The 22,349-nt window shown below is 32.9% G+C and overlaps 1 protein-coding gene across 1 annotated transcript in view; it reads right to left on the bottom strand.

Moving 5' to 3' along the window:
- Nplp1 (Neuropeptide-like precursor 1) overlaps positions 1–17,663 on the bottom strand; it is a 68,381-nt gene extending 50,718 nt beyond the window's left edge. The window contains exon 1 of the mRNA XM_085807525.1: positions 17,532–17,663. Coding sequence (XP_085663651.1) covers positions 17,532–17,579 — 48 coding nt within the window. The 5' untranslated portion in view covers positions 17,580–17,663. The remainder of the gene's footprint in view (positions 1–17,531) is intronic.
- Between the last annotated feature and the right edge of the window lie 4,686 nt (positions 17,664–22,349).

The following is a 22,349-nucleotide window of genomic DNA, read 5'->3' as shown; positions in this document are numbered from 1 at the left end:
TGTTTTTTATCGTAAAGAATTTGCAAGCACATGTCATTTTAGGGACAGATTTTCTTTCAGAGGCAGAAGCAACGCTGGATTTTAACGAAGCGTCCCTTAAGCTGACGATGAAACCAGTTCGTGGAGAAAAGGCTGAACCGCCGATGTTAAATCTTGACCACCTGCCTAATGAAGAACAGCGAAGAATTCGACAAGTGGTAAGTGAATTTGCTTCGTTATTTAGTGATATTCCAGGATTTACTCAGGTTACTAACTATAGTATTGACACCGGAGATTCAATGCCAGTTCGCCACAAAGCATACCGGTATGATAAGAATAAGGAAAGAATTATAGAATGGCATATCACCGATATGCTACGTAAAAAGATCATAACGCGCATCTCAAGTAGTTATGCTAGCCCGGTGGTTTTATGTAAGAAAAATAATGACTATCCTTTGACACATCCAAAAAGGTGGAGATTCGCAATTGACTACCGTATATTAAACTCCATAACTAAATATCCGGTATATCCGTTACCTATTATTGAAGAAATTCTAAGGAACATAACATCCACCAAATATATGACGACTTTAGACTTAACGACTGGTTATTTTCAAATAGGGATTAGGCCTGAGGACGTGCCTAAGACTGCTTTTATAACCAAGTCTGGCACTTATGCATTTTTGCGTATGCCGTTTGGCCTTTCAGGGGCGCCGGCAACATTTCAGCGATGTATGGACATTGTGTTAAGACCTGTTCTTGGAAAGTCCACATTTATCTATTTAAACGATATCATTATTACTAGTGATAATCTCGACCAACATGTACAGGATTTAAGACCGGTGTTTTCTTTATTAAATGAGGCCGGTCTAAAAGTTAATGTCGAAAAGTGCAAATTTGCAGCCCCTGAATTAAAACATTTAGGTTACAAAATATCTCATAAAGGAATCGAGACAGACGAATCAAAAATAATCGCTGTACAAAAGTATCCGCCTCCGAACACGGCAAAGAAGCTCTCTTCTTTTCTAGGACTTTGTTCATATTATAGGTCCTTTATAAAAGATTTTGCAGCTATTGCTGAGCCATTGTTAAAATTAAAAAGGAAAAAGGCAAGATTCTCGTGGACGGCCGAAGCCAATAGTGCTTTCGAAAAATTAAAACAAGCATTAACGCAAGCCCCTGTGTTGAAATTTCCTGAAAAGGATGAGAATTTAGAAATTTCAGCGGATGCTTCTGATTATGCGGTAGGAGCGGTACTTTCGCAAAATCAACAGCCCGTGGCATTTTTTAGCCGAACTTTAAATCAAACACAAAGAAAATATTCCGCGACCGAGAGAGAGGCACTTGCAGTTCTGTTAGCAGTGCAAAAGTTCCGAGTCTATTTTGGAAAGGCGCCAATAACAGTGTACTCTGATCATGCGGCGGTAACTAGATTGTACTCAGGGAAAAACTTATCCCCAAGGTTAATAAGATGGGCACTCAAGCTACAAGAATATAATCTGGTAATCAAGCATACCCCCGGAAAGGAAAATATCGTAGCAGATGCCCTATCCAAAATTAAAATAGATGAAGAAGGTAATACCGTAAAGGTGGCAATGCTCACAGCATGTACGATACATTTCCGAGAAACTGTAATAACCGAACTGGGTAAGGATCCTGAATTTAAAAACATTTATGAGTATTTAAAGGATCCTGAAAATTTTAGCCACCAAGATATTGTGGCGATAAGAAATAGGGCGGCCCATTACGAACTAATAGATGGTCTATTATTTTATACAAAAACTACGAATTCCAACAACGAATTTCGACCTGTTATCCCAGATAGTCTTAGATTAAATATACTGCAGGAGTTGCACGACTGCCCATTAGCTTCTCATGCTGGTATTCGAAAAACCACCCAACGCGTACGCGAAGCAGTTTATTTTCCTGAACTGCAAAAGTTAACAAGGGCGTATGTCCAATCCTGCCCAACATGTCAAGCAGTTAATTATATTAATTTCCGCCCGGCCGAGTTTCTAAATACCATTAAATCCGAATTTCCAAATGAAATAATTGGCATCGATTTATTGGGCCCTTTCCCCAAAAGTCAGTTAAATAAAAGTCGCTATCTCCTTGTTATGGTTGATCATTTTAGTAAGTGGACCGAAATTGTTCCCTTAAAACGAGCCTCCGCGAAATTAGTTACTGATTCTATTTTAAATAAATATATTTTAAAATACGGGGCGCCCCTTAAAGTTATATCGGATAATGGTCCTCAATTTGTAAGTAATATATTTGAAGACATGTGCCAAAAACTGGGCATATGTCATTTAAAAATGGTCCTGTATCGGCCGCAATCAAATATAGCGGAACGGGTCAATAGAAATATGGTGAAAATTATCCGTAGTTATGTTAAAAATTTTCATAAAAGCTGGGATAACTATGTCAATGAATTAGCTTTTGCCCTTAGGACCGCAAAACATGATACGACGGGCAAAACTCCTACTGAGTTATTTTTAGGCAGAAAGATTTTAACGCCGTTAGATAAATTATTTTATGTTCAACAAAGAGCCCCAGAATTTAAAATGGGCGATATAGAAAAAATAATTAAAGAAGCAAAAAAGAACACTGAAGTAGCACAGAGAAAACAGAAGCTTTTTTATGATATGAAACGACGGGGAGTAACTTATAAAGTAGGAGATGAAGTGTTAAAAATTAAGCATTCACTTTCTTCAGCACCAGAAGATAAAACTGCCAAGTTTTTTCCACGATTTGAAGGACCATATGTCATAGAAAAAATAACACAGGCTGTAGTGGTGTTAAAAGCCAGGAATGGTGAAACATATTCCGCAAACATTGACCAGATAAAACCATTCTATAATCGTAATAAAATGCCAATATTTAAAGATCTTTTGCAGGATCCGGTACGGCAGGCACTGCAGGCACAAGCTCCAGAGGTGGAACAACGATAATCACAAGGGCAAGCCATTAGGAGGCAGGAGCAATTGAAAAGAAAGTTTCCCCGTTGGAAAATTTAAGGTAACAAGAAAAAGAAGCCGTTCCACCGACCAGAAAAGAAAGAGCACAACCACCCCCAGAATGAAGAAGGGAGAAGTACGACGAATGCAAAGAGAGCCAGGAGAAATGACGGCAACTATAACACGGCTCCAGAGCGGAAGATCTACCCATCGGATAGGAGTCTACGCAGGAAATGTCGACGAATTGATGAAGGAACACCAGCTGCGGAGGCAAAGAAACAAGGAAAATTTGAACAGCCAGCAACGAGATCCAAGCAGGAACGAGAGAGAGTTGTCCCGGTTCTGCCAAAACCAGCTGCCATCAAACGGCCGAGACCACAAGCAGAGGCTAAAAAGAAGGTCTTCAAGGGTGACCGCACTGGAAGAAAAAGAAAGCTCATAGAGGAAGGAACCGAAGGGCGAACCCTCACAAGAAGGAAGATAAACCAAACCGTAGTCTTCGCTACCTTCCAGGACTGGGCAGAAAAAAGGATGTCGGAATATCACAAAGATAAGTAAAACTTTATGTTACTTTGAAACCTTAAGTTAATTTTTCATTCTTACTGCAAGTGGCAGAATTCAAGACGTTTTACCTCATGTGAGGTCTACCTTTATCGCCAAAAAGGCGAGAAATGAGTTGTTACCTATTTTGGTATGTTTTTCAATTACTCGCGAGTAAAACTAAAATTAATGTATAATAGGAATGTGTAAATACTTGAATATTGTAAAAGCATTGATAATCTTTGAGAAAGGTACCTTAAGAAAATTGTAAAAGTTATTGTATAAAATTTTATTTAAAAGATTCTGGAAAGAAAGAAGTTTTAGTCTGAAAGACTTTTGAAATGTAGTATTTCAATGTAGAATTGGCACTTGCTTGGAAAAGAATAGAAGTTAACAATGTACTACTAATGTATGTTTTAAAATGCGTAAAATTAACGGCATGTTAGTTTGTCCTTATATACAATGTGAACTGTTATTTTAAAAGTTAAGAAATACTGTGATATGTTAAAAGTGAAAGTAATGCCAAAAATTTTAACTTATTCGTGTGACTGTAAAAAGAGCAAATTATTGTGAATATGTGTTAAAGTTTGAATGAATGTAGTTAGGCTCTCTGACGCTACACTTCAGAGTTAGCCACTTTTCAGAATAGTACCTCAGGGTTTAGAGATGAATATAATGTGTGTTCTGAGGTCTTGTTATGTTGAATTTTAACACGTTAGTGTTTTGATTGCAGGCGGTAGTGTTGAACACTTGTACATAGACACGTTCGTGTTTGGTGTTTTTCTTTACAACACATGTCAGAGAGCACGGGGAGATAATTAAATAACGTCATGAATGAAATAAGAATGTTAAGAGAAATATAAGTATTCATGTTACTTGCCATTTAATTGTGTAACATTTCATTAAACTAGTTTTCCTTCCAGATCTCTGGAAGGAACCAGATTTCAACTAAGAACTCCTGTTTAGATGCAGTACAGATGAAAAGTAATTGTCCATGGAGTTGATAATGTAAAAACGACTTTTTTTTAATTTCTAGTTTCTAGTGAGAAATGTTTGTAAAAGATTGGCCTCGCGTTAGATTCTAGAGCTAAAAGTTTTCAACAAGGTCGTTTTAGACCTCAGTTTCAAACTAATTAACTCTGGCGGGAAGTATGTAAGGATCTGAAGTTTTACTAACGTTTATTTTATGTTAAATCTTTACTATCACTTCTTATTTTCTACTTCGGGCCAGAATTTAAAGCTTTTAACTTATTTATGCAAATTTGTCTTGCTAACGCCAAGTACTTAAGTTGTGGCTTTTTGCCAAGCAAGAGAGAGGAAGGAGCTATTAGAAGCAGGCCGCTTGCCATAGTAGTTTTACTCGGTTGCTGGTTGCCTTCAAAGCCAGAGGTTTGATCCTCGTGATAATTTTAAACGTATCGTAGTGTTAGCAGTTCTCTGTACTACATACGGATTTTTTTAATATACGGCCAATCTTGGAGTTAGGCACTTGTTTATTAATCCAAAGTTAGTTTAGTTAGAGTTTAGTTAATATTTTTATATTCTTACGTTCAGACCACAAGTGGTTGGTCTCTGTATTCCGAAGTTCCGGAAATCATTGTAAAGACAGAAAAATAAAGGGTTTCGTATACCCTTCCTATGTGTATTGTCTATTTCACCATTTATTGAACATTGCTTTAGTAAGCTCCCTGTTCCGAGTCAGGACAGTTAATGTTCCCAAAGCAAGTAAGGAGAAACACAGAACCTGATAAATGTAGCTGAGAGAAGCAGCTGCAGCTAATTCGAGAAGCGGTGGGCAAGGCTGTCATTGCAAAAGGAAGTGTTCCACAAATAAATGAAGTTGTAAAAGCAAGGGCCTCTTGTGCATTCAAAATGTCATAATAGTTTAAGTTGTTGCAATAAATAAGATTTGAATCCATAATTTAGTAAGTTTTTTATTACAATTATTTTATTTTCTCATTTAGAACGTACTGTATAATTAAGTACGTTTTTAACTTCTATTTTTTCCTTTCTCATTTTGAATATACTGTGTGTTTTAAGTTCTTATATTCTTAAGTTCTTATTTTAAGTCTCAAGTGCGTTTTTTCGCGACTGAATTACTGAGAAGAAAATATAATATTCTTATATGTTCAAAATTCACCATTAGTACATGGTGAATGTCGACATTTACCGGTGTAAGTCAGAAGTAAGAGTATTTGGAAAATATTTCGGACATACACCAAGCGATTATGTGAATGTTGACATTCACCGGTGAAAGTCGACATTCTCCAGATTTCGGTGTTTCACCGTAACATATATATATATTGGCCTATTAATGTGTAAATTATTTTGTGTTCAAATATATATATATATATATATATATATTGGCCTATTAATGTGTAAATTATTTTATGTTTAAATTACTTTATTGGTATATTTCTTTCTTTTCATTTGCATCTTGTTTTTATTTCAATTTCTCATTTTTTTCCTTATTTTTTAGTTTTAAGTATTGTTCTGTATGACTGTTAAGTTTATTTTTGAAATTAGTTTTAATTAATAGTTTATCCGTAGAATTGTCACGCATAGCTGAACTTTTAAGATTTAAATTTGTATATTATAAAAATTGAATAGAAATGTAAAATTGAAAAGAATTTGTTCAGATATGCGATATGACGAAACAAGCTTTTCATGAATTATTGATGGTTGCATGGAGAGGTTGCTGTTCACCTTAATAAGTCGGGATCTCTCTATGGAATTCGCAACTATTCTCTTATTTTCTTTTTATTCTTTTTTTAATTCTAATTGGCAATTCCAGTGCATTTATTTACAAATTCCAATTAAAAATTATCGCAATAGTGCACGTTTGTTTTCTAAATTTCACTTTAAATTTCCTATGAGATAATTTTTAGTCATGTACATTCTTTATTAAATTAAATATTACATTTGCAGTAATAGATACTACTTTAATTTACAAATATATATATATATATATATATATTTATATATATTTATATATATAATTAATACACAAATTTCTTGAAATAATTACATATATTTCTTGACCATATAGGTCTCTCTTTCTACTTTTATATATATATATATATATACATCATAAGCTGTAGAAAATGTTATTAACAGGCTTTAAAATGTGCAGAAAGCGATACATATGCATAATTAAAGCTAACAGAACAACTAAATACAGTTCATAAATTCAGTTATGTAAATTTTGTAATCCTACCTCATACTGTCAATTAAACGTTCAGACAACGCTGGGGGAGATGGAAGTGGTGGTGGTGTGGTGTATTTAATTATGGCAAAGCACACTAGGGCTAGGAGATGGAAGAGAATGGATACAGTAACGCGAAGGAAACTGATAAACAGGTGGATAGAAATGGGTAATTTGTTCGATTATCTGAAATCGAAAATGTTTACGTGGGCTATTTTTGTAAGGGGGATACCTACATGGTGGATTTTTAAGGGAAAATTACTCGTATAAATGCTACACATAAATAAACCACAAAAAACAGACTAGAAATGACAAAGACACCTGAGCTAAGCTTTTGGAGTTCTGGTTGATAAATATTTTGTATAAAATGTGTAAAATTATTTGTCATTTTGAACATAAAAAAGAAATATCGCTCTCCGTATGTAGGTAGCACAAAATGGAAAAAGCATGCATTTTCAGAAATTGATAAAAATCTTGTGTAATCCTGAGAAAAAAAAAACGCATTTAACATTTAACAATAGGCCTACGTCACTTCATAATTCAGCGAATTCTTTTTGAGGTTTTTAATGACAAATGACTATCATACTTCATTTCAGTACTGTTATGTTTTTGAAGCCACCTTTACTTTTCAAAATCATACCTTAAAATGAAATATTTTTGACACAGTGCACCGCAGCAATTCAAATGATCAGTTATAACATTTAAAACATTGGAAAGTTAATATTCAACCAAACTCTAACTTGTGCTTTAACATTTCTGCTCTCTTCTTCCCTATATTAAGCATATTCATGAAACCTTTATTGTTTTTTTTTTTTTTTTTTTTTTTTTTTTTTTTTTTTCAAAATAAATACACTGTTACCATAAAAGAAACTGGCAGATTAAACGATTATAAATCAAAAAGTGTTTGGTTTTATCAGGAAGCATTTAGTATCGTTTTCATAGAGGAAGTCTTACGACCTCCTTCTTTCCGTTGTTTTCATGACGTCAGCATCATGTGAGCATGGACCTTATAAGAGATAGACTAACCCAGTAGGCGGGGCCCGCGTCACCGACATGTCGGCAAGAGAGAGTAGGGACGAACTGGTTTACTTTAACACTGAAACCTATGGCATTTGTATCACATAACTCTTTTTAATTATTCGTGATACGTTGTATAGTGATGAGATTATGAAAGCCACAGTTTTTTCCAAATAGGATTTAATATATCTCATTAAAGCACTTTTTACTGCATTTCGCGCATTTTTTTCACGCGTAATTCTTGTACAAGCATCTTTACTTTGGTAAAACAGTAAAAACTCTAAGCACAAAATTTGTGAACTTAATTTTGCGTAAAAATAAAGTAAAATTAAATAAGATTGATAGTACGTGATGCTTTGAAATAAATAAGTAAAATTAAACAAGATCTGATAATTTTTTTTTAAAAAAATTAATGAAAATTTTTAGGCAGTGATTTTCCAAACAATAATAACATTACAAAACGATCATATTTATTTGATTATAGGATCATTAAATTATTAACATTAAAGTGGATTAGTTATTTTAATAATTCATAAAATTCGGAGCATAAACTTTTCGAAGCGTAATAAAGAGAAAAAAAAAAGATAAAATAAAATCTAGAAGCACTCAAATTTTATATTACGCCCAAAAGGAACCTTTTTTTAAAGTTTTGTGTGTTACCTATATTTATTGAATATCATGTTCTTCGCCCGTAAACCAAATACATTTGAAAACAGCATATCTTTAGAATTTCCGCACTGAAGATACAACTGTTATTTTCCGTACAGTGCTCGCTCTGAACTCGTTGAATTTGTTAATCAAAAATTTTTTAAAGTTTTACAAAATATGAAATAGATTAAAACAAATTCGAAATTCGGCCGTCCAGATGCTCATGTGCGGGTGGAGGATTACGTTATTCAAAATTTGATGGCTCTAGATACCGTCGTTTTTGTCACAGTGCGAGAAGCATACATGTATTCATGCAGATTCTTCATTATTTAATTTCTTAACATATAATATAGAGCGATAATATTTGGTAACAACAATTTTCAAGGAGACACGGACATTTATAGTAAGACAGCGCAAAATGCGGCTTCGAACCTTTCTAGGCTACCGCCCCTTTAGGCTAATAAATTAAATTAACAGTATGTAGCGTTGCGCCTCCAACTTGCACGCAACCAAGAGGTGACTGTGAAAACTGGATAAAGACAGAGTCTTGTTAAGGGTTTAAGTCCCTTTTTATTCAACGTAATAAATTACAAGTGCGTGCTCTTGACGCTCACAAACTGCGCCAACTCGGCGGTCAAATAAAAATAATAACCTGAAAAGAAACTAAAGACAAGACTCTAACTACGAGGCTCTCTAAAAGTAACTAATCTCACCGCGTTTTACAATACCGCTGCTAATTCAACAAACTTGAAAATCACGTTGAACGATTAACAATACTTCCAGGCAAGCACACAGGCCGAAACGCAGGGTTCTTCAATTTCTGGCCAACTACATCCGCGCTCGTGAAGTAAGAACAGCACACCTTGAACTCGTTTCCTTTCTATTTTACTCAGAATACTTCCGCTGATAATTTGAATCCTTGCGCGTTCTACTAAAATTTACATACTCTGGCATTGGCAGTTCCAGGGGAAAGTAAGGCTTGACAGGAAAGGTAGTTTAAACTTAAAATAAATGTTAGTTAAAATAAATATAAACCTTACAAGTAAATAAAAAAATCTTATGCAGAACTAAAAATAAATTTAAAAAAAATAATCACTATAAAATACAAGCAAAATTAATTACTACGCTTAAATACAATTTTTAATATTAGAATTAAATGTATAAACATTTTTAAGGAATCAAACGTGTTTATCACTATGATGTATTATGAAGTATAATTGAAATAAAATTCCTTTATAGAAATTGTGCTATACTACTCATCTACTATAATTTTAAAAAACAGCACAATTTAGAATTTTAAACACAACTTTCAAAAATTCGTTTTTAAATATTTTAGCATTTTTTACTTATTTACACCTATAAAAAAGCATAAAAATTGCAAGAGAAAATTGCTTGTTTGAAATTTTCTATTAGTTCAGATTTAAAATATTATTTTCTAAAAGAAGTACCGTATATACTCGCGTATAAGTCGATACCGCGTATAAGTCGACCCTCCCACTTCGACATAAAAAATTCGTAGAAAATAAGAAACCCGCGTATAAGTCGATCCCCCACTTCCGAAATCGACCAAGAAAGTTCGAAAAAAATTTTTTAAGTACCACATTTATTCAAAATCATCTGAGAAAAAGTAAATATACGATAAAAATACCTTGGTAAATAAACAAAATCAAAATCCTTCAACGTCTGATTCATGGTCAGATTCGCCAAACATTTCATAGAACTCTTCTGTCGTCGTTGGCTCGTCATCATACATATTTTCAGTCTCGAACTCTGTACTGTTACAATCACTACTACAGCCTTCGTCGTCATTTTCACTTTCAAAAACACTATCATCTTCCGTGCTGTCTAGTTCGTTGCTAATACAACACTTTTTAAATTATTTTATAATCATTCATAGGGTATTTCGCAGGCATTCGCATTTTTCAGGGGCAAAAACATAAAAATTTCCAAAAGTGTCCACAATTTTGACCACCACTGTAGTTCGTCACATAATTTAAGTCATGAAATTACTTCAAGTAAGTGACTTATTTGATAAGTTGTCCAATTCGAGTGCGGGAAGAAAACAACTGCATTATACAAAGAAATTTTTGAACTTCCGATTCTTTTAATTTTTTATGGCCCCGCGTATGAACCCCCCCCCCCACTTTTAGTCTTTTTTTTGCCCAAATTATCTCGACTTATACGCGGGTATATACGGTAGTTACAAATTTCCTTACAGCATAGGAAAAGCTAAAAAATATCAAGTCCTGAAAGCATGCAATAGCTTTATAATTATTTGGAACGTTAATTATGCTTGATAAATATGCTAAATTTTTAAAAATCAATCTCAATTTCAAAAATCAAAATATGTAGAAATTCTAATTTGTGAAATGAGGCGCTACAGCCAGCTTTTTCTTGACAATTATACATGCTGCAATAGGCAACCAATGTTAAATTTCTGCAGTCGTCCCTACTCCTCCGGATGTGATCAAGGTGACAGCCGGCAACGCCTCAGACGAGGGAGAAAACCCGTTTGGGTTAGTCTATTTCTTATAAGGTCCGTGCATGTGAGCGTTCTTGATGTCAGTCGAGCAACATAGCCCGCCAGTCGAATAGAAAAAGCTTTTTGTGTGCTTTAGTATGCAACAACAAGATATTTTGCTACTGCGCAGCCTCATTTTAAAACACAGTATGAACAAAATTACTTGCCTACTAGACTTTCCGTTCAATAAAGCAAATAATAAATTATGCTGTTCAATAAAGCAAATAATAATTCAATAAAGCCGTACTAGATTTGCCGTTCAATAAATTAGAACCTGGATTTGGTATGTTTGCCATCAAGCAATTCGGATTTAACATCGTGTGACTACTTCTTGTGGAGATACACGAAGTACCGAGTTTTTATTTCTCCACTTCCTACAAGTCTGATTAAACTTAAAAACCGCGTCATAACAGCCGCCGTTAGTGTTGACATAGAAGAAGAAGAATCTGATTATCTACATGATACCTGTCGTTATACCAAAAATATCATATGCAGAGCATTTTCAACCTTGGCATGTAAATAAATATCAGGATACACCACTCTAATCGTTCAAATATTTTCTTCCTGCTATTAAAATTCTTATCTCAGTAAAACTTTGAAAGTATAAGGCTAATCATGCATATTACAATATTTATACCTTCAGGCACCATATTTAAGTCGTTAAGATTTCCAACAGTATTCAATTAACAGTCTGATTAACGCTTAGTTTTCATGTCATTATTCGTTGAGACAAATTCAGAATTGTATGATTTCTGTTCAGTCAGAATTATATAAATTGATTTTTTACTCAAAAAAATCTGGTTAAACTTTGCTCTCTTGAGAGCCGCCTTATTTCCGCTTATGATTATAATATTTTGTAATCAGAATTCATGCGTTATAAAATATTTGAAGTAAACGATTATCAAGGGTACAAGTTTTTCGATTTTGTTAGCACCGTGAAAAACAAATTTGAACTATAATGGCATTTTGGTTGCGAATGCCTACCGACTAACAATGCAGTGAGCGCAATCTGATTAACGCTTAGGCGCGCGGGAGGTGTTGCTCCAGGTTTCAGAGTGCTCTAGAATTATTTTTCACTTACTCATAAACCAAATAGCAAAAAGAAAGTTGTCGTTGCGAACCCATTAAAGAACACCGTTTGTAGGATCCCAGATGGGCTGATTGGGAGTTGGCAGTGAGTGGAAGTGGTATTTTCATTGTTATTAGCTTTTGATATAAATTTATCTTTATGGGCTGTCATTGTTTGGCGCCATGAGTATAGACTTCAACGTAATTTCCCCACCGCTATCTTTCATTTGTAACAAACTCAAATTTTAAGACATGAGTTTTTCTCTCTGTTGTATTTTTTAACGTGCGATGGCCATAAATACTCACGTATTCTTCCGTGATAAAGAGACAATAATGATGAGTTAAAATTAGCAGCTGTTTCATCCCAAATGCATTGTAAACTTTGGGTTTTTCTTACGCTTTCTATATTTTATATGAAGCAAGTGAAATTGTTCATTAATAATTTCAGAAATTTTGTAAATAATCTCTTTCGGTAAAAGTATTTTTTGTATATCATTTTCATTTCCACCCCCCATGATCTATTTTGGACAATTTAATATCAGTAGATTACGCAATACCTTCTCTATTGAGAACTCTTTATAATTGTTTAACGAGAATATTCGTAAAATGCAAATAAAAACTTTGCAAAAATAGTAAAAACATCCTCATCTTTTATTTCAAGACTTTAAAGTTCGTTACAAACGTTTCTTCGATTTATTACAGTACTTAGTATGATTGGCATCAAGTTGCATCAGTTAAGATAGTTTCATGTCCTTCGGAACCAAATTTTTACTCCAAAGTAAGCAATAGTGTTAAAGCCATGCTCTAAAAACTATTATATACACTTTCTTATTTTTTTTGATTTATCCTTATGAGTACTGCTAATGAAGCTGACCTCTGATCCAATGAAGCAAAGCGCTTGCCTCACCATCACCTGTATTTTTGAAGGAAATTTAATCATTTACTCATAGCTGAAAAATACTTATCTCCTGAACCATCAATAAATATAGTACTTATATGAAAGTTCCTCAAATACATATTTGCTGCAATTTATAAAATCGAATTTACTTATCTCATTAAAAAAACATGATATTCACACCTACAAATGCATTTAGGAAAAGTTCTATTAAAAAGTGGAAAAATATTACTAAATGACTGTTGTTTGTAGCAGTTAAACGCTTATAACTATAGACTTCAACGAATCTAACGAAAGAACGAAATAACCGCAATTTCTAAAATAAAGAATTCTACGGCAATACACAAGAAAATTTTACATTTACATTCTGGGAAGTGTCAAGAAAAGGCTTTTTTTTTAATTTCAAATTCGGTAATTATTATATTTTTGTAAGGACACCAAGACTCCTCCAATCTGAGCCTATGCATAGAAACATACAGGCAACGATTGCTGGCGATATGTCACACGATAACATTAATTCAATAAGTGTGCACTGCAGTGTATGCTCGCTGTCAGTTTGTGTGCCTGGACTAGCTTTTCCTGATAGTGACGGAAAATGAGATTCTTAAAATTTATCTACAGTAAGAGAAAAGAAATAATTTATAAATTTTCATTTTATTTATTTAAATACATATTTTTTGTTTATTACAGAAATTATTTGTAATCTTAAGGAATTGTATCATCTTTGACGGAAAGTCATTCAACCATAAGTTTTATTTATTTATTTTAAAATTAAAATAGCTTTCGTAATTAATTTTGCTAACCACTAGTGAAGAATTTGATAGAGCGACATTTCTGGTTGATATAATGCTTTTCGTAAACAGCTGCCAAAATTTTTGCACCTCTCAAATTCTGTTATTTGATCCCGCAGGGGTTTTGAATCTACAGTTACCGTATACAACCAAGAATTACATGCAAAATAGACCGACTGTTTCAGTTGACTTCTTTCGATTTGACATTTGAAGTAAGACGATGTTTTGTTTTCCAAACTGCAAAACTTTTGCGATATTGTTCAGATCTTTATATTTATTTTCTGCATATCTTCTAAACTCTTAAGTAACAGAATTTGGCGTATTTCATAAAATACAAAACCATGAGCTATAGAAATTGCGTATTCTTAGATAAAGAAAACTTATTTTCATTAGTGCAATACATAATCCTATAAAAAGTAAGAGAAAAATAATTAACCCTCTTCCTGGATGTTTACAAGACTGTCAAGAAAATCCAATCAAGACACGATCAATGAGACATATGCTACTGAGAAATGAGTATTTTATAAGAGAGAAAAGCATACATCAAGATGTGTAGCTGAAGAAAAAAGAAGTTAATATGCGAAACTCCTGAGAGAAAAGCTAAAGTCTGATATAAATATTTTAGGAGCAACGGAAAACTGTTCTAAAATGGAATACCACAGAAAACGTTTAAAATCTTTAATGATCAATAAACCTGCGTCACCCATAAATGAGAGATTAATTGGCTACGAGTGAATGTTTCCATAAATAAAAAATATGTTTACAGAGAAAATTAGAAAGGAAGGAAATTTTAAATCAAGGGCTGAATTAAAAGCAAAGTATGCCGCTTTTTGATTCTCATTACTCAGTGTAATTATACCAAAAAAGAAATTTTATCTGGGCCTTTTAAAGCCTAAAAGTATCGAATTAAAAACATTAACATATATTGAGAATAAGGGGAAGCAAGAGTTGAAATAACAGAGTTTGATGTATGTAAGCTTTTTATGGTGTGAAAATATGAAGTTGTGGAAAAATATGTCTCATTTCCTTTTTGAACTTCGTGATTACGTCTATCATCTGTCTGAAAAAGTAATATTTGTTTGATTGAAAGATTTTGTGTAGAAAGCAATCACTTATTCAAGAAACCTCTAAAGTCCAACACACTGAATTTATTTACTTGGTTTAACTGAATAAGATAAAGCATCCGATGGCTATTTGCCTAAGAAAAGTGATGCCTACATGGAGGAATTTTAAGAGAAACTTATTCGTTGAATTTTCGTTGTAGATATTAATAAATAAAGATTCGTATAGAAACTCAAGAGGAAACATAAAAGTGCCTAGAAGCGCAAAGGCTTACTGAAATTAAGGTCATGAAATTTAGGGTTGAGGCTCTTTTCGCTTAGAAAGGTTTACAAAGCTAAATCAAGAGGACTATCAGGAAAATCGTTTTTACCTCCATTTCGATGTTATTCTTTTCACGTCATTTCATGAGAACTTTAAAATTTAAGTAATCAATTTATATTAATTAATTCAGTACAGAATCAAGTTAAAATTCAGAGGGAAAGTTTATATTTCTGATATACATGAGGTATCTAAGGTATTCTAGTCCACAAAGGGCGAAAATCAGTTACTGCGCAAGAAAATTGTCACAATTTGAAGACACATTCAGCTTTTTAATTCTTAATGACATAGTTCCTCCCTAATAATATTATATACAATATTATTAGGATTACATTCAGTGGACTAGGCAATATATTTTTACGAACACTTTTACATTATTAAAAGCAGACGCAATGATTTAATTGAAATGTTTCATTGTTTACAGCAAAGCTATGTGAAGAAAATTTTGAAACATGTGATAACATGAGTTATCAAAAGTGCTCAATAGCTTTGTTCCAATACGACATTATAATTAATTTTTTTCAAATTTTCATTGTATCCTTTTCTGGGATAAGGCTGTTTGGTAATATTACAATCATGTTATATATATGCTGCGGAATTCTCACAATTTACTTAATACTATGCTTTAAAATCGTGTAGTAATACAAAATAGAAAAATTAAAGAAAATTTCTGTGCAAAATAACATATTTTCTTTGTTTTTCCTACTTTGAATGCAGAGTATTTTCAGTGTTCTACTCATGGCTAACTACTGATTTTTTAATACAAAAGCAGATACGAAATTTATGATTTTACGAAATTTTAAAATATTTTTCAGCTCTTTCTACAGTTTCTACATTATCAGATATAATTAAGTTTTTCATTTGAGACATTTTGTAGCATTTATAACAAGAAGTTTGTCAGCAAGAAAAATATTTAAAAAATGAGTTTTTATGAAAATTTATTCCTCTAATAAAATAAGAACAAATATTTGCACTCATACAGTGCGAATGCAAAAATAGCTAAGTAGATTTTAAAAAAGAGCAATTAATCTTTTACTGTGTTAAAATGTATTCCTCATTGTTCTCTTACCTTCTGTAGATACAGAAAGGCTCATGAATGAAAAAAATAATTAAGGGCTGAGACATTAAGTGGAAAACCATAAATGCATTAATTTCATGTAAACTTTCTTAAAACAATTAAACCAATTTTATTTATCTGAAAAAAGTAATTCACTTTTGTTAATAACTAGCAGTTTAACTTAAAAAACATATTTCACTGAAGACTCGGAAGTTACCAAATGTTACGGATACTTCTAATAATTTTATGCAAATACAAGACTAACATTTTTCATAAAATCAGTGAATCGGGAAAAATAAAGTTATTACTTAAGAATTGCAAGAGGAAAAGACTTCAATAACACAACTGCAAACTACGATTTGACAGAGCCTCGTGTTCGAGCCAAACCTTTGCACATTTTATATATTTATTAAAAAGGATATCTGTACTTTGTGCTCTGGACATAGTTATTTTTCTTACTATTGAAAATATATGAATTTTAAGACATTTAAAGAATTCGAAATCACAGAGTAACATTCACTGCCTCAAATGAAAAACTTGTCTTGATATATTTTTTTTCCTGTTCCGTAACAACGTTCAAACTAGATTTTACTAATTTTATGGTTCGTATGAAAACGAGGTATCTAAAGTCTGATTATTGATTATTAAAACTATTTCATTATAATTCTTGAATCAAGCATATGTTAAAAGGAATATTTCTGAAGAAATAGCTTGTACCAGGTCTAATGATAATCGAAAAGGAAAGATTAAATATTACTTCCGTACCAATGCCTTTTGAATTACCGAAGTATATTAATCAAATAATTACGTAAAATCTCTACAGAAATCTTCATATATGATATTTGATCAAAAAGCATTAAAGCATTTAAAAATTAACTACATCTGAAACCTTTTCAGTTTAAAATTAAAATATGAAGGAGAAATATCATTTATCTTTTTTTTTATTCTGCTAAGAGATGCGTTTCAGCATTTACAGCAATAATTTAATTGCAAAGAAAACAACCAGAATAGCATTTGTTTGCACTAAACATATTGCAGCATCTCTAGAAATATTGATAGAGAAAAGTTTCAATGCATCTGTGCTTTCAGAGTAGGTTTCAGTTTCATGTAAATTAGAGTGATGACCTTTCAGTGGCCTGGATTCTGTCTTATATCAGAAATCTGGTTTGATCGCAGTTATTGTCCTGTGTAACTTCGTATGTTGCAAAAGTCACAGTCACCTAAGAACATACAGTTTCAATTATTTTAGTACCTTTTAATAGACAATATGTTTTTCAGATAAGTTTATATGCGTTAACGTGTTTGCAATTAAGAAAATCCGACTATATTTCTTAAACTCTCTTTGGATGTATGAAATTTTCTACCGAAAATAAAGATAATGAAAAGTACCAGTAACTAATTACAGCGTTTAAACAACACGAGGTGAGAAGAAAATTCACGAATTTACTCTTTACAAAGCATTTCAATACTTACCGTAAAGAAAAGCCATTGAAGCACAAGAAAGGTAGAAAGAACCTTCATCCTCGGAAAAATTGAAGAACTCGAAATAAGTTTCTTCGTATGGTGTGACTGGAATACGAAGAAGTAGAGATCAGCCTTGTAACCTTTTTTATAGCTTCTCCTCCAAACTTCAAGAGCTCGTTTCTGATTGGCCCCTGGAAACTGACGTCGATGGCTGATCTTATAAGGAGAGGGGGAGGGAAGGACAAATTCGCATGAATAACCGCCTACTTTAACTCGAGTCTCTCAAAGTAAACTTGAGAAACATAATATCTTAAGCATTATTCAAATTGATTGGAAGTGTCATAATTACAGCCTTGTGCCTTCGAGAAGTAAAATTAAGGAATGAATAAGACTTGCATTACAGATGACAGAATTTGGTGCTAAAGAGCTAATTACACGTCGGAGGATGGAAAATAATGTTTATTTAGAAGGTAAAAGTTATTTTGGCAGACTAGTTTGTTAAATTTATAATTACATAAGATAGATACGTTTAATTATATCTTTACTATTGAGGCACTGCATATCCCTGAAGCCTTATTAATATTTCTTCTTTTAAAGTAAAACAATGATTTAATTTTATTAATTTATTAAACCAAAGATTTGATTGATTTCCTTTTATATCTACCAATTTATTACATCAAAGCGTTTTGTAACTTGCATAGGAGAGTAACTTATTTTATTTGTTTCTACTTCTTGTTGCAATAAATGAAAGGAAAAGAAACAACTAGTTCAGTTTAATCCAAAAGTATTTATGGTAATGATTATGATAAAAGAAATCCCATTGTCCATGCACTTAAATAAGCACAAATTAGAAAATAATCTTTAACTAGTACAATTACACTCTGTTCTGCAGACTGAAGTTTCTCAAGTTTGATTCTTGGTCGAAGCAACTCTCTGAGTAAGTAAATATTAAAAGACAGTTCTATGCTGTATCTTCTAAGCTTTATTATTACTGTTTTAATATTACTTAAATTTCAGAACAAGTAGGGGTTCGGAAGCATAGAACAACACTACGCAGTCTCAATAAAATTACATCTTGATCTCTTACTTTTTTGTTCATGTTTTACTTTCTTGTTTAACAAAGTTGGATTTAAATCGTTTTTTATTGTTCTGAATTATCTAATGCCTGACTATGCCTAATTACTGATTATTCAAAGCATCAAAATTCATAGATGAAATATATGTTAAAAGTACTTCTTTTTTTACTAAGGTAATGTTGGTATATTTCTGAATAAATAGCTTGTATAAGCTCCAATGATAACTAAAAAAAAAGGTCAATGATTGCTTCTGTCACAAGGTCATTTAAATTGTCAAACTCTGATTCATGCATACTGATATGGAACATACAGTTTAGTGAAATTGTTTTCAATACTGTTAAATGCAGGAATTGTAATGAGATTCACACAAAATATGCTTAAGCAGAAATTGCAATGCTTCTTATTTTTACACAGTTTCTAGATTCAAATAAAAGCTAATGCAGCTGTGAAATAAGTTGACAGATCAAGTTACATTGCTCTTTAGCTCTCTCCTCTCGCATCAGGTCGAAATCTCAAATGAAACTAAATAGATAAAAAAATCAAAGCTTGCAAATTCTTTCTTCCAATAATTTAATTAGACTTTTAGTCAACATATCAGTTTTTAAAAACCATTTCCTGCTCCTTTTTTGCTCAGCAAACTGTAATAATTTTTTATGCCGCACAGTTTAATTAATAATATACCAAATTTTTTTCTTTATAAGGAACCAAGATTACCTTTGTATTGAGGCATATAATTAAAAGATAGCTTAGCTAAAATAATGCTAAAGGTAAGTGTTAAGATGCAAACCCATGAACTGCAATTTGATTTGCAGCAGAAAGATACCAAATATTTTTGAAGAGAGAGGATCCACCTCTTGTGCAGCTAGCATGTACTAAGAAAGAAAGAAATATTTGCTTTGATGATGTTTTTTATGCGTGGCAGCCAGGGTAATCTGTCTTCGCGTGTTATTCATATGTAACTGAGTTGAGAAACTAAAATGCTTGAACCGTTGTGCTTAAAATTCGAATTGAAAATAGCTGTCAAATCCACCCCCTTTTTAAAAATTAACTCGAAAGGAATGACTTCGAGAAATTTTGCTTCTGGAAAAAGACAGTCACTTTTATTATCAGGTTACTTAGTTCTGTAACGCGAACGAAACACAGCAAAATAAATATTTTATAAGTAGAAGCCATACACTTGGCAAGAACTCTGGGCACTCTACGTTCTAAGTGCTGTACTCACTGTTCGCTAATCATTGCTACAGCTCTCCTTATGCCACTTGTTGAATAGAAGGACAAAATCATACATTTTGCTCCTCTCTTGTTGTCATTTTAATGCAGCAATTATTAAATATGCTCATTTTTAACATTGATGAATACCTTAAAAGTTAAAAGTTAAAAGTTAATGTGCGTTTGCTTTTGAGGGATCATAGATTTTCTATTACAAGAACTTTAGTTTCCTGAGAAAAGATGTGCAACTTTTGATCTGAAGTCCAACATTTGAAAATGTAAAATTTTGTATTTGCATTCAAGATATTTTACAAAGATATTATCACCACTAATAAGAAAGAAACAACTTGCGCAAAAGGTAAAAGATATAAGGGCCACCTGCTTTAACTGGATGCTTCAGTGTACCAGAGTCAGTTGTTACTTGGAGAATTCTGTAATTAAGATTATAAGGTATTTCTCCCGCCTTCTTGGCATCCCTTCGCGGTGTGGTGGTCTGCACGCTGGGTGCGTATTCCAGAGGTCCGTGGTTCGATTCCTGGTGAAGTCGTCGCATATTTTTCATCCTTGCTGCTTCCAAAATACCTAATGTCTCTATTAGATAGTGAGCAATTACCTCCCTTAAGGTATTTGGGGATTATACCAAACAAAGAATATAAAATAAAGAAATATAATAAATGAATATAATATGCTCCCCACAGCAACATAAATGTTTCATAAATGTCGACAGAGATTACTGCTATGGGCAGATTGTTGCATTTGTTGCTTCGTTAATTATTCAGTAGGTTACAAATAACATGATGTTATTTGTAACATCATGTTATTTGTAAATTTTCCAGTTTTGAAGCCGCAAGCCGCACTTTTGTAATTGTGATCATTGTCATTAAAGTGATAGTATAGAGGCTAAAATATTAATTTATCTAGGGCTTTCTCACATCAAACAAAAATTAGATAGAACGATGTAAAGCGAGATCATTACTACTTTTACAGCCACTAAAAATATCAAAAACTTAGGAAATACAGCAAGTACCTTTTCTAGAATTAGAACATGATCAGAAATTTAAATCTGCATTACAATACAATAATGTAGCTAGCTCATGCAGGCCTCTTCTGCTGAAGCATTCTTACAATATTCGATATATATATATATATATATATTTTTGAATGCCTTCTGCTGAGTGTCACACTTGTTAGAGATTACAACATTTCTCTCGCGCGTGTCCTTCTTGGGTAGTGATTAACACATCCAATTAGCAGCTGGCTTAATTCTCAGAAGGAAGCAATTTAATTTCACATTTTTCTCGTCCAAAATCCAAAAAAGTCTCTACACAATATTGAAAAATTAAATTCTAATAGTAAGATAGTAGAGATATTAGGTTATTTTAAAGCAGGAGATGTGAAAAATGAGCAGTGCCCTCGCCGGGACTCGAACCTGGACCTTTCGAATACGCGCCGAGTGCGCTACCATTATACCACGAAGGCATGCAGAAAGGAGGTAGAAAATACATTATATACTCTGCGTAGTGTCTTATGATCTTAAGATCAACTTCTTTGGCTATGTGGGTCGGGATCCGCCAACTTCTGGTACTTTAGCCTTTTAAAGGGCGACTGGGGATTAGAGGAACCAATCGCCAAATCCTAGTGGTGAAAAATCCTCAACCACCACCTTTTTTAGTTCGGAAGCCACTATAGGACATAAGTTATTTTGAAGCAGGGGCGTGAAAAATGTGCAGTGCTCTAGCCGGGATACGAACCCTGGACCTAACGAAGACTCGTCCAGTATGCTTCCAATTACACCACAGAGGCATGCAGAAAGGAGGGAGAAAATACCTTATAAGATGAATGCAGATTTTACGAATGGGTGCATTTCAAATATGATATGGATATTATATATGATCAACTAATTATTTTTGCGCAGGATTTGATACGATGTTAAAATAGTCTAAATGACAAAGGCTGGAAAAACGCAAACAGATAGCAGCTAAAATATAACCCACACAATTATGGAAGTACTATAACTGTAAAGTGGTTTTTATGGCACTAAAATTATTAATGCGTGATGCTGCTTTTACAGGCAAGGTTGAATAACATGTCTTACAAAATGAAATTAAATTCTAGCTCTGCAAGAGTATAAATTCTAAAATTGGGAGGGAATACTTAGATTACATTTTAAAGGAAATAAATAGCGAATGTAATGGGAAATCTTCTGGAGATTTATAAAACATTAGCTTAGATTGTAACTATGTTGTTTATGGTGGAAGTAGAACTATTACGCAAAAACGGACTGAGAATAAAATACTTTGGAAGCTAAGGAAAATTGAGTTGGCCGAGCATGTTAATGCATCTTAAGATGACCGTCAAATAAGGTTTCCAAGAAACTCGAACTTTCAAGCTTGAATTGCTGAGACTTATAGAGTTGCAATAAAATTAAACTAATAAAACTTAAGTTGCAACAAAATTAAAAGGAAGTTAAAATCAAAATATTTGCTGAAAGAAGGGAGGTATTAGGATGCAATTTATGTGGGCATAATGTTTAGGTAAGAAG

Source organism: Stegodyphus dumicola, chromosome X1 (assembly GCF_044657685.1).
Source record: "Stegodyphus dumicola isolate Sdum_Otavi_A_Nest chromosome X1, ASM4465768v1".
Lineage (NCBI taxonomy): Eukaryota > Metazoa > Arthropoda > Arachnida > Araneae > Eresidae > Stegodyphus > Stegodyphus dumicola.
Note: the sequence above shows the minus strand (reverse complement) of the source record. Positions and strands in the feature narration are given on the sequence as shown.